The sequence below is a fragment of the Periplaneta americana genome, chromosome 5 (genome assembly GCF_040183065.1).
Source record: "Periplaneta americana isolate PAMFEO1 chromosome 5, P.americana_PAMFEO1_priV1, whole genome shotgun sequence".
Taxonomy (NCBI): Eukaryota; Metazoa; Arthropoda; class Insecta; order Blattodea; family Blattidae; genus Periplaneta; species Periplaneta americana.
The window spans coordinates 41,834,356-41,846,740 of NC_091121.1; the positions used below are offsets into that span (position 1 = coordinate 41,834,356).

Consider the following 12,385-nt stretch of genomic DNA (forward strand, 5'->3'; position numbering starts at 1 on the left):
ATCTCTCGACACTTCAAAATCTGTTGTACAGTATTAGATCTCTTATTTTCAACAGACTGTTAAATTCAGTGATTCTGAAATAGCTATTACTGCTATAACAACTAATGTCACCTAAAAGTAAAAAAAAAAAATACTGAATTGTTGGGAAATTATACACCAGCTGATAAATCTTAATACAGTAGAATTCCTCTTATCCGGCACCAAAGGGACCAGGCTAGTTCCAGATACGAGATTTTGCCAGATAATTGAATAAATACCGGTATATAGGAAAGAAAAAAAATTCGTATTTCATGGTGCCAAATGTTGAAATTGCTCATAACTAAATAAACATAAAAACTGTGTGAATTTTCCTTATTAAAACACATCACAACGCAAATAATACACTACTTTTAGGTTAGAATATTTACTGAAAACGAAAGTTCGTGCGAACTTCCTAATGTGGCAACAGTGACGGCCCAAACATAATTAAATAAACATAAAAACTGTGTGGAGTTTCTTTATTAAAACACTTCACACAAGACAAATAATACACAAATTTTAGGTTTGAATATTCACTGAAAATGAAAGCTCTTGCGAACTTCCTAATATGGCAGACTTTTCCACACTTAAATTTTTAAACTTTAAAACTTTTTTTTGGCCCAGACAGAAGTGCCATTGTCTTGGTATTGCCGGTTATTTGGGTGCCGGTTACGAGGGATTTTACTGTAAAAGGATAGTTTTTCAATGAATATTGGACACTGTGGATTATCTGGTAATGAAGCTGCTGACTGTCTTGCTACAGTAATAATAAAAATAAAACCTTAAAAAACTCTATGTCAACTTTATCATTTTCTACAGTTAAAAGATTAATCAATTCAAAATATCAGGATATAGTATTATACCATTTCCATGAAATTTCAAATAATAAAAGATGGGAGTGTTTAAATGTGCAATAAAATACAATTCCTGAGTACGGTATCCAAGGAAAAGTGCAGTTACATTCTTTTATTATTAGTACTCACAGGGCATGATTGTTTGTCAAAATACTTGTACAAAATTGGAATTATTTCTTCACCACTTTGTTCGCTGTGCATTCTTCAAGAATAAATGGACCAGAATCATCTTCAGTGATGTCCAGTCCTTCCCTCTAAATCCACTGTGTGTGAGAAATATTGTACAGCAAGGGAGTTAATGACTTTATTGTCAAGATCTCAGCACATTTTCATGAAAGTAACTTTAATGAGGAATGTGAATTGGTAAAATGGATACTACTGCTGCTTTTGTTGTTAATAAATTTGTAGGTATGAATGAGAATGTATATAAGTTGTTTAACTTACTGTAAGGATTCCTACAAGCGTGCCAATGGCAATGCCTGCCAGCACGTCGCTCCAATGATGCATATAGTCCGACACTCTGCTGAGTGCCGTGGCCCAGGCTGCTATCATGGCGAGGAACTGCAGCAGATGCTTCAGCAGCTTAGAGCACTCCCATGTCATTCGGGTCTGCAGATACATCTGCAACAAAACATTTTATCCAGCATTAAAAAACAAAACATCATAAGCATCAGTCTCGAAATAGAAGCTGAATTAAGTAATGGCATCTCATCATCAACATTCAAGAAGTATACGACAGACAAACTATAGGAGTGGCGATAAAAGTGAAATTATATGAAGCTCAAAACTTGAGAGTTCTGGATTTCAAAGGCAAAACTTATAAATCCATTAACCGCTTGCCAGTAGCAAATCATACAAAAATAATAAAATGTTGTTGTTGTTGTTTTCTAATGCCAGGCGTTTGACAATAAAGTCATTTGACCTCTTGCACTCCAATATTTTTCAAAGATATTGTCATGGTCAGCCATTGAAGCACAGATTTTGAGGTGTTCCGAATCCATTTCTTGGTTTGAGTTGCACAATGGGCAGTTAGGGGACTGATATATTCCAATTCTATGCAGGTGTTTGGCCAAACAATCATGGCATGTTGCCAATCTAAATGCAGCTACAGACGATTTTCGTGGTAGATCGGGAATTAACTGTGGATTTTGATGCAGAGAGTTCCATTTTTTCCCTTGTGACTGTGTTATCAAATTTTGTTTGTTGAAATCTAAGTATGTAGATTTAAAAAAGCTTTTCACAGAGAAATATGTAGATTTAGTAACAGGTCTGTAAGTAGCAGTGCTGCCCTTCTTTGCTAATGCATCCACATTCTCGTTTCCCAGGATTCCACAATGGGATGGTATCCATTGGAATACAATTCTTTTATTGAGCGATATTAATTGAGAGAGCATTTTAGTTATTTCTGCTGTTTGAGATGAAGGTGTGTGTTTAGAGACTACTGATAGAATAGCTGCTTTGGAGTCTGACAATATAACTGCATTCTTAAATTTACTGATGTGAAATAGAAGATTCCTGAGACTTTCACTTATTGCAACGATTTCTCCATCAAAACTTGTTGTTCCATATCCGAGAGATCTATAAAGTGAGAAGAGACAGCACGTAACACCTACACTGGCACCTCGTTCTCTGGAGATCAAGGATCCGTCAGTGTATAAATGAAGCCAGTTTTGTGGAGGGTACCTAATATTAATTGTCTCTAAAGACAATTGTTTCATTATTTCAGTGTTTACTTCTGATTTCAGTATTTCTTCTGTTAAATTTAGATTATATTCTATATTTAATAGAGTTAAAGGGTTTGGTTTAATTTGTAAGTTTTCTTTTAAATTCGGGATATTGATTTTCTGTTTTAAGTCTTGAACCATGGATATGAAACTTTTTTGAGTTTTCAATCTACAGATAGGACTGTATGAATGCCAGTAATAAAATGTTAAAGTTTACATTGAGGCATATGGAGGGTAGGGAAGTGGATAGGCTTATCCCTAGTAGAAAATAATATGGCAACATCGTCTTTTAATCCTGTCAAATAACCGATATTCAGTTTTATGGAAGGTTATTAAAAATATGAAAATAAATAGAAATTTTCATAAAATTTTATTATTCGCCTAGTTTATATCCTTCACCTACTGAAAATGATGACTTTTTATACATAGAAATGATTATTGTTTATTGAGATTCATTTTTCTATGATAATATAGGGGTGACATTGTCTCATTATTTCCTGTAAAGGCTTATTCAATGGTTTTTGAGATTCGAGATAAAGTCACTACAGGTCGAAGTGAGATTGTCTCATTTCTTTGGAAAAATTATATGGACTTAGGAAATTTCAATAACTTTGAAAAATGGCTTTAAATTATTCATTAGATACTAAACAGTTTGAGAATAATATTCTAGAAATTTACAAAAATACTTTTCACATAATAAACATGTTTTAAAGGGAAAAAGGTGCTGAAAATGAGACAAAGTCACCCCAGTTGACGGTAATGTAGACACATAGACTAATCTTCTTAACTGTAACCTTATGATTGTGATCCGTTTCTAGTTACATACTGTTAATAGTGTTAATTTTACAGTTCATAACAGTAAGTCATAATAATAACAATAATAGTCCCGCACCATGGCATCATGGTCTAAGGCATCCTGCCTAAGACTCGCGTTACAGAATGTGCGCTGGTTCGAGTCCTCATGGGCAAAGAAATTTTCTCATGAAATATCAGCCATTGTATGGGACCGGTGTCCACTCAGCATTGTGATGCACTTGGGGAGCTATGATAGGTAGCGAAATCCGGTTGCGAAAGCCAGCTATATCGGCTGGGGGGATTATCGTGCTAACCACATGATACCTCCATTCTGGTTGGATGATCGTCCACCTCTGCTTCGAACTGTGAACGTGAAGTCAGCAGCCGGCTGGTTGGTCTGGGCCCTTCAAGGGCTGTGGCATCACGGATTAATAATAATAATAATAATAATAATAATAATAATGTCAGTAGTAGTAGTAGTAATAATAATAATAATAATAATAATAATAATAATAATAATAATAGTAGTAGTAGTAGTAGTAGTAGTAGTAGTAGTACTAGTAGTAGTAGCCTAATTTGTATTATAATCTTTAAATTTGTCATACACAACGTATTTCTGTCATCTTCGCATAATTTCATGATTTCAAATCGTAAACTTATCAATGTGGGTGACATATTATACTATAGACAGATACATTTGCTGACGCACAATAAGTAGCATGGTTTGTAGCACCACTGGAACAAATTTTTGCAAGCAGTTGTAAATTTATACTATTAATTTTATTATTATTTATATTTATATTAATGTACAGAATTACAACAAATAGAACTGAGACAAACACTTACTATTAAGAAAGTAGCCGCATAGAAAGCCACCGCAGCATGACCTGATGGAAATGACAATCTGCAGAAAAGAACAGTAACAAGATATTTTACATTACTGTATAATAAGTAAAGTATATACAGTAGCCCTACAGTATGTAGCCTATACAATACTGAAAGCATGTTAAGTGTTCTTAAATTTATACATCTGTGCACATCAAAAACCACACCTCTACAGATCCTAGTTGCTACTGGTATTTGACAGTTTCATGCAATTTTATTTGGCAAAAAATGCATACTTTATTTATTTTATTTTATTAATGGTAGCCTAAATTAAGTATCTGATCTATTTATTATGTAAAAGTATATTTAAAATAAGTTTATGAACAACTAAATTAAAATCTTTAAATTTGTCATACACAACACATTTCTGTCTTCACATAATTTCATGGTTTCAAATCATGGACAGGTGGACTTATCAATGTATATTCTAGACACATAAATCTGCTGACCTAAAATAAGTGACACAACTTTTTGCAAAAAGTTTAGTTGTAAATCTTCCCATTCAAACGTGACAGCAATAGGTAACGTGCAAAGTATGATTATGACAATGTAGGTTCTGACATTACGGCTTGTACTGACAGAGGATTAGCCTACTTCGGAGCCCACAGGTTCCTATTCGAAAAATGTAAAATTTCGATCCCTCTAAAAGCTCCTTCAGTTTGAACACAATCTTTTCCTTTTGAATCATCCAATACAGATCATGGTTTATAATTTAAAGTGTTATCAATTTACCGATGCAATATGCATCGACCCTTGTACGAGTTCCATTTCCCCTAGTTCGTCCCAAAGCCTCCCAATCCATAGATCCATCACAGGTTTTCACGTAGGCCTATAGAATCGAAAATTGTGTCTTCAGAATCAATCTCCGCGAAAATTTGATGTTCAGTACTTATCAGACTTAAATTATTTAAGTGTAGTTGTGCAGTGCGATTTTTTAATAAAATTAATCTCTTAATTTCAGCTCAGAAAATAAACGTTCTACAGATGGGTTGGTTACAAACGTTATTAGAGAAATTATAATATTTAGCAATTTCCAATTCGAAGATGAGAGTACAGGATGAGAAGATATGTCATGTCATATCATGTCATTATATCATCATTTTCAATATCATTTTTTTTTTTGTCAGTGGAAATAAATAGTTAATTAGTTTCGGAATTTTCTTAATACATACTCTCTTCTCGTCTTTAAATTTTATTTCTTTCACTTACAAGGAGAGGACACGCTCTGTATATCACCGACTTAAATCAGATTTTGTGACATGAAAGTACAAGACACACTGTTTAAAGTCATACCTGGTATGGGTGGCCAATGACCCCTGGTTTTGGAAATATTGGCTATTGTTTATGACATACTTCCGTTAGGTGCCTAATAGGGAAGCATTAGACTGTGTAATGGCGTAGCTCATGTAGTTGGATGCTGAGTTGTCATCCAGGCAAGCCGAGTTCGAATCCTAATGTATTCTCATATTTTTTATAGCTTGATATCATTATTATTATTATTATTATTATTATTATTATTATTATTATTATTATTATTATTATTATTATTATTATTATTATTATTATTATTATTTTAATTCACATTCAGTTGTCAGTTCCTATATTCAAAGCCATGTTGAAATATGCGTGGTATGCATCAAAATTGATAAACAAACGAGAAGTGTTTGTGAATGTGAAGGATATCTGTTTCGCAGCAGAAGTGCGGAAAAATGTGTGTGACTGTGGACAACCTTCTTTCATTTGCTGTGCATGGTGCAGGAAATATGTATGTTTTGTGTGTTTTTTAGCCAATATTTTCAAAACGAGAGGTCATTGGCCACCCATACCAGATATGACTTTAAACAGTACGTCTTGTACTTTCATCTCACACAATCTTATTCCATTCGGTGATATACAGAGCATGTCCTCTCCTTGTTAGTACAACAACTTTAAAAAAGCCCCATTACTTATCACAAGTTAACAGAGAAGAGTGTTAGAATAGAAAATAAAATTTAATACTAGATTCACTGACAAGATCACTTATATTCGAAAATCGAATAAATACGTCGTTGTTTCCTAAACGTTGACTCGTGCAATTAAAGTTTTGCTCGAAAAATTATTACTTAATTTGGTCCTATGTATATTATTATTATCATCATTATTATTATTGTCACTGTTATTTTGAGGCTGCCGGGTTTGCCCATGCATTAAAACGGCACTGTTCGAACTGTAGAATTTGATAGTGATTTCATTAATATTGCGTTTCCCATTGGAGACTTTCCCCTTGTAAGTGTAAATAAATATGGTTTAGATAACTTATTTTCATGAAGTGAGAGAGGAGATTTATTTATGAACAGGGCATTCACTGGCACTTATGTCATCAGGGTGATTCGAATATACCTGGCTTCTTTAACGATGGCAGGGTCCCCCGAGCAGGTGAAGTCGGTGATGTACTCATGGCCCATGTTGTCACACTTGACGCCCAAGGGTCTACATGCTTCCATGAAGTGGGGGCGCAGCCTGCCCACCATGCGCTTAGCAGCCTCCACGATTGTCAGCTGCGCCCCAGCACCAAACAAAAATGCCCCCACCTGCGCATAGCATTGCACCATCCATACTTTGGGGGTCCATCCGAACAGCACCATGCTGGTGGGGTTGGCGAAGCCCGCTCGTAAAATCTCTGTCACTAGAATCTGCATCAGAAAAGCACTTTCATCAAACTCAACATAGCAGACTTTAATGAATTTAAATACTATTATAGTCACAATCATGCTATGGTATGAAAGAAGACAACCTCGAGCGCGATACGAACCTGCGACTTCCTGTACTCCGGTCAGGCGCTCTACCACTGAGCTATCGAGTTCATCTCACGCCAAAGGCTCGGAATCTTCCTTTCATACTGGCGACTCTGTTATAGAGTAAGTTACTGTCCATAGCGTCTGATCTAGTCAGCACTGCTTATGGGTGGGAAGAAACTTTACAAATGTAATCTTCATCTTATGATGTTGGATGACGCATATACGTCCTTTGATGTGACATATTAATGAATTTAAATACTATTGTGAAATTTTTCTTTCATACCATGGCATGATTGTGACTATAATAGTATTTAAATTCATTAATATGTCACATCAAAGGACGTATACTGCCCTCCCAAGCCAAAAGGCCGTATCTCAAAACTTGAATATTTTTCAGTATTAAGGATTTAGTGAATGATCAAAGCGCGCCTACTTTTAAAGTTAATTTATTGGAATTTTCAGCGTATTCATTATTGAAATATATTCAAAATATATAGAATACAATTTTTAGGCTAATTAGCTTTCATTTTTATGGACAATTTGAGATACGCCTAATTTGCTAAGTATTAATATTAATTGTTGAAGATACTGATATGCTTAGCAAATTAGGCGTATCTCATATTGTACATAAAAAACCAGTAAATGAAATTAATTCTGTTTTATTTTATTAATTATTTTTATTATTTTAATAAATTACAACACATACTGCATAGCAGTATTGTAAAAAATACTGCAATCTAAGACAAATATTATCTAGAAATTAGTGAAGAGACAGCAATTTATTTACCAATCATTCTGTTAATAGTCTATATTAATGGTACAAAGGTACAACATTGAAGTTGAAAATAAATGTTTGATTATATTTACTAAGGTACACAGTTCACAAAACACTTCTACGTAAATTACTGAGGTAAATAAATTAACTAAAAAAATAACAAAACACTGAAAAGTTAGTTAATACCAAATAATTGATACTTGGATATAATAAAATTTTAGTCGTCATTTACTGGAAGATTCTCCCAAAATGTCAGTCTGTTTTTCCTTATTCCACCCAAATTACGAATTATGGCACTCTTTTTTTAAGCAGGGAATCCAAGAGGTTTTCGTTGCTGCTCAGGACGTGGTAACTGTTCCTTCCTTCAGTTTATTTTTCCAGTCAGGAAATTTATGTTGAATGATGTACCATCAAAGTCATTTTTGTACTGCATACTGTATGATCCTCTGGAAACCGATATTTCAACCATATCATGCAGACAGGTTCTTGAATGAATCAGGTTCAATTTATATTGTGATGAGTAGTCAGACCAAATGAAAAAAAAATATTGAAGCTCCACTGGCAGTACCTCAGTCTGGTAAGATGCTGATTTTACTGCATCTACAAAGTCTGCAAAATCATATACTTTATAACCACGTCTTTTCACTGACTGTTCTAGTTTGTGATGAAAGGATCAGAAGGCATAAACGAATGGCCTGGTTCAAAATATCTTATCAAAATTTCATTAGTACTTGATTTGAATTAACAATGTAAATCGAAAATGAAAAGAATGTCCAATTTTTGTTCTGGACCGTGCAGTTGTCCAACCATAGAGTAATTTTGAACAATCTCTCTTGTACTTGAAAAAATTGTAGAAAGTGCTTACTATTTCTTCTTTGCTCCTTTTAAAGAGAGCCTCGTGCCGGACAGCTGCAAACGGCTTGCACATTTTTTGTTTTGTTTTGTTCCCCCCCCCCCCCCAACAGGAACGAAGCTCTCATGTAGACAGTCATACACTTGTGAATAAAGCTATCTTAAATGTGTCCAGTCTTGGCATCAAGATAACTTTTTGAAGATCTGCATAATAAATTATTTTGTTAACCTCTTCAATTTTTTCAGCATCTTCTCTGTATTTGGCCCGAGATTTTGATGCTCTTTCAATATGTTTTCCACATTTTACAAGTTTAAAAATTAGTGTCCAAATTTTCCTTTGTGTGGCTATTATTATGCACATTGAAGATTTCACAGTTTATCAAAAGATATGTCCATTTCACTGTCTACCATTCTGTACTTTTCATATGAACATTTGTAATTAACATTCTAAGTAATAAAATCATGGTGCATGGCAGTCAGAGTTATATCACTTGGTAAATAAAGACGATTAGGTGCATGTTCCCTCAGGTAATGTACTAATGTGATATGGTAGGATTAAATGAATGTATGTGTCTACGAATAATTTCATTGTCCATTTCGTTGTCTCTAAAATATTTGTGCATATGAACTATCAGTCCAATAGTGATGAAAATAGGCTATATATTATTTTACTTACATGGTGATTATAATGGCGTTTCTAAAATAAGGTTGAGTAGAATCAATATTCTGCGTCTTGACTACATAACAACTAATAGCAAATGAAAATCGTGACATGTTTTCAATAATAAGCTAGAAAAATTGATCGGAGCACACCTTGTATATTAATTTTCATGATCAACAATGAATTAATTATAAGAACTATGTTTAAAGTATGGGAAATGAGCATTCAGGTAGTGGCGATTTCATTGCTGAGAACGGATTAAAACACGAAGGATTTGTTACTAATGCAGTTACGTCTAATTTGACTAGAATGGCAAATAGGAAATACTAAGCGAAAAGAAAGTATGTCTGAGAAACGGCCTTTTTGCTTAGAAAAATGAACTTCCGCCAAATTCGCTTAGGAATTCATATTAATTTTGAGATACGGCTTTCATTAAATCACATTTTAAAGGCACAATTTATTGAGAAACGGCTATTTTCTTTAGGAAATAGATATATTAGCATCTGAACTATCCAATTATTTCAAAAACTGATTTTCAGAAAATCCTTGAGATACGCCCTTTTGGCTTGGGAGGGCAGTATATGCGTCATCCAACATCGTAAGATGAAGATTACATAGCAGACTTTATGAATGTAAATTACAATCATTAATGAGGGTGGGAAAAAAAGTGACACGGAAATTCATAGGATCCTTGTAATTGTGTGAAACTTTTTCGCTCTCAGTTCGATGTTAAGGATTGTAAATATGATTGAGAGTGAAATAAATGAAATGCAATTTCTGTGTTGTGTTATTAATGATTATGTTCCCTTTGTTTCTATATTGCTTGTACAGAGTGGAAGCAATATAAATTTACAGATTTTAACATCTTATTCTTTGGACAGAGTACAACTAAAAGTTCTAATGCCATATTAGTTCCAAATGAATACTTTTCTCAAAAAAAAATAATTTTTCTCTAACTGTTTTACTCGATAAGTACTATTCGTACTATTCTGATTTTTATTCTTATCATTAGAGAAACTGATTTATCTCTATGCAGTTTCTAAATAAATTGAAACGATTTTCTTGCAAATTAAATAAAAAGATAAAGACATATCTTTATATCCTACTATTAGGAAGTCTGGCGAGTGGCAACCATACTGTGATGAATAAGGGAGGGAATGTTGCTATTAGACCGAGTTCGTGAGTTCGCAGGTGAGCTGACGAAGCATTGTTGCCAAACTACGGAGACTTTCAGCCTAATTTTCTAATTAACCATGCACTTAATTACAAAAAGCATAATAGCTTTTTCATTTATTTTAATGTATTCTATTGCCCCTTTCTCTCTGCACATTTCTAATGCAAGATCTGTTGCTAAACAGCTGACATTAGAATAATGCCACGTAACTCATTGCCATTGCTAAACAAATGATGTCAGATGTTGAAACTTCCGAAACGTTTCATACATTTAACCTTCAAGAATAAACATTTCACGTTAAGACAATTGAATAGGCTACTGGTATTCATTTTCATAACATATCCGAAAATGAAGTAGTTCCGGAAGGAGCAGAAGTAGGTCTAATGTTGTTCTCAACACCCAAGAAAGGTATCGTTTCAAATTTAGATGCGTGGCGAGATTTATGTGTTTTTGAACCATGTCATAAATTCAGGATCATCCAGTGTTTAGGAGCTATGTATTGGTTCCAACATAAAGCAAGGCAAGGAAAGGGGAATTTTATTTGTAGGATCTGTTATCAAGATCTATTTAACAATGCAGGACCAGAAAAATCAAAAAGTCATGGTAATGGTTCCTCCTCCTCCTCCTCATGATGGTGGAGCAGATGCCTAGCACTCAAACGTTGTATCTTTCTGCATTAGGACGCGATAAAAAAATCCAAAATTCTTTCCTTTGATAGTGAAGCAATCTGAAGAGATAGACTTAATCTCGAATATGGTTAAATGTATTTAAAAATTACTATAAAATCAATTCTGTTATACCTAAGAATCTGAATGAGCCACTGAAACAGATATTTTTCCAAATTATAGTTCCAGTAATAAATAATACACGGAAAAATAACATGTGATAAATTTAGACTGACGGGCTTATAAATTCATAAAAAAAGGAACCGAAACACTTGGCAATGCATTGACATCATATTATTCCAGTATACATTTTCCCCTTAGTTATTGTAACATTTTTATCAGCAGTCAGTAATGTTTAAAATTTGTTGTTAAAATGTTCAGTGTTAAAAAAAAAAGTATATTTTCAAGACCAATTGCTTAATCACTATGATTCTTGTACTAAAATGTATGTCTTTCAGCATCATCTTCAATGAAATGGATTTTATATTACTGACATGAAAGTTTAACATAAATATACGGCCAGGAAGAAAAATATCACTAACACAGATGGCCTTAAAATTTTGTTAGGGATTGCAGTGCACCACCTCGTAAGTTTGATAGCATAGCCTACATACTACATAATATGCTGGCGGTATTAAAAGTTGTTGTTGTTGTTGTTTTCTAATGCCAGGCGTTTGACAATAAAGTCATTTGACTTCTTGCACTCCAATATTTTTCAAAGATATTATCATGACCAGCCACTGAAGCACAGATTTTGAGGTGTTCCGAATCCATTTCTTGGTTTGAGTTGAACAATGGGCAGTTAGGTGACTGATATATTCCAATTCTATGCAGGTGTTTGGCCAAACAATCATGGCCTGTTGCCAATCTAAATGCAACTACAGACGATTTTCGTAATAAATCGGGAATTAACTGTGGATTTTGATGCAGAGAGTTCCATTTTTTCCCTTGGGATTGAGTTATCAAATTTTGTTTGTTGAAGTCTAAGTATGTAGATTTAATAAATCTCTTCACAGAGTAATACGTAGATTTACTAACAGGTCTGTAAGTAGCAGTGCTGCCCTTCTTTGCTAAAGCATCCGCATTCTCGTTTCCCAGGATTCCACAATGGGATGGTATCCATTGGAATACAATTCTTTTATAGAGTGATATTAATTGAGAGAGCATTTTAGTTATTTCTGCTGTTTGAGATGAAGGTGTGTGTT

At 33.9% G+C, this 12,385-nt stretch overlaps 2 protein-coding genes across 2 annotated transcripts in view; one reads left to right on the plus strand and one right to left on the minus strand.

Annotated features, from left to right (window-relative positions):
• Nucleotides 1–12,385, plus strand: part of LOC138699545 (leptin receptor gene-related protein) — a 422,899-nt gene that overhangs the window by 191,966 nt on the left and 218,548 nt on the right. The gene's annotated exons all lie outside the window — the stretch shown is intronic.
• Nucleotides 1–12,385, minus strand: part of LOC138699537 (putative phosphatidate phosphatase) — an 89,663-nt gene that overhangs the window by 7,459 nt on the left and 69,819 nt on the right. The window contains exons 4-6 of the mRNA XM_069825509.1: nucleotides 6,656–6,948; nucleotides 4,238–4,295; nucleotides 1,317–1,493 (exon numbers count right to left, since the gene is read on the minus strand). Of these exons, the coding sequence (XP_069681610.1) occupies nucleotides 1,317–1,493; nucleotides 4,238–4,295; nucleotides 6,656–6,948 (528 nt within the window). The remainder of the gene's footprint in view (nucleotides 1–1,316; nucleotides 1,494–4,237; nucleotides 4,296–6,655; nucleotides 6,949–12,385) is intronic.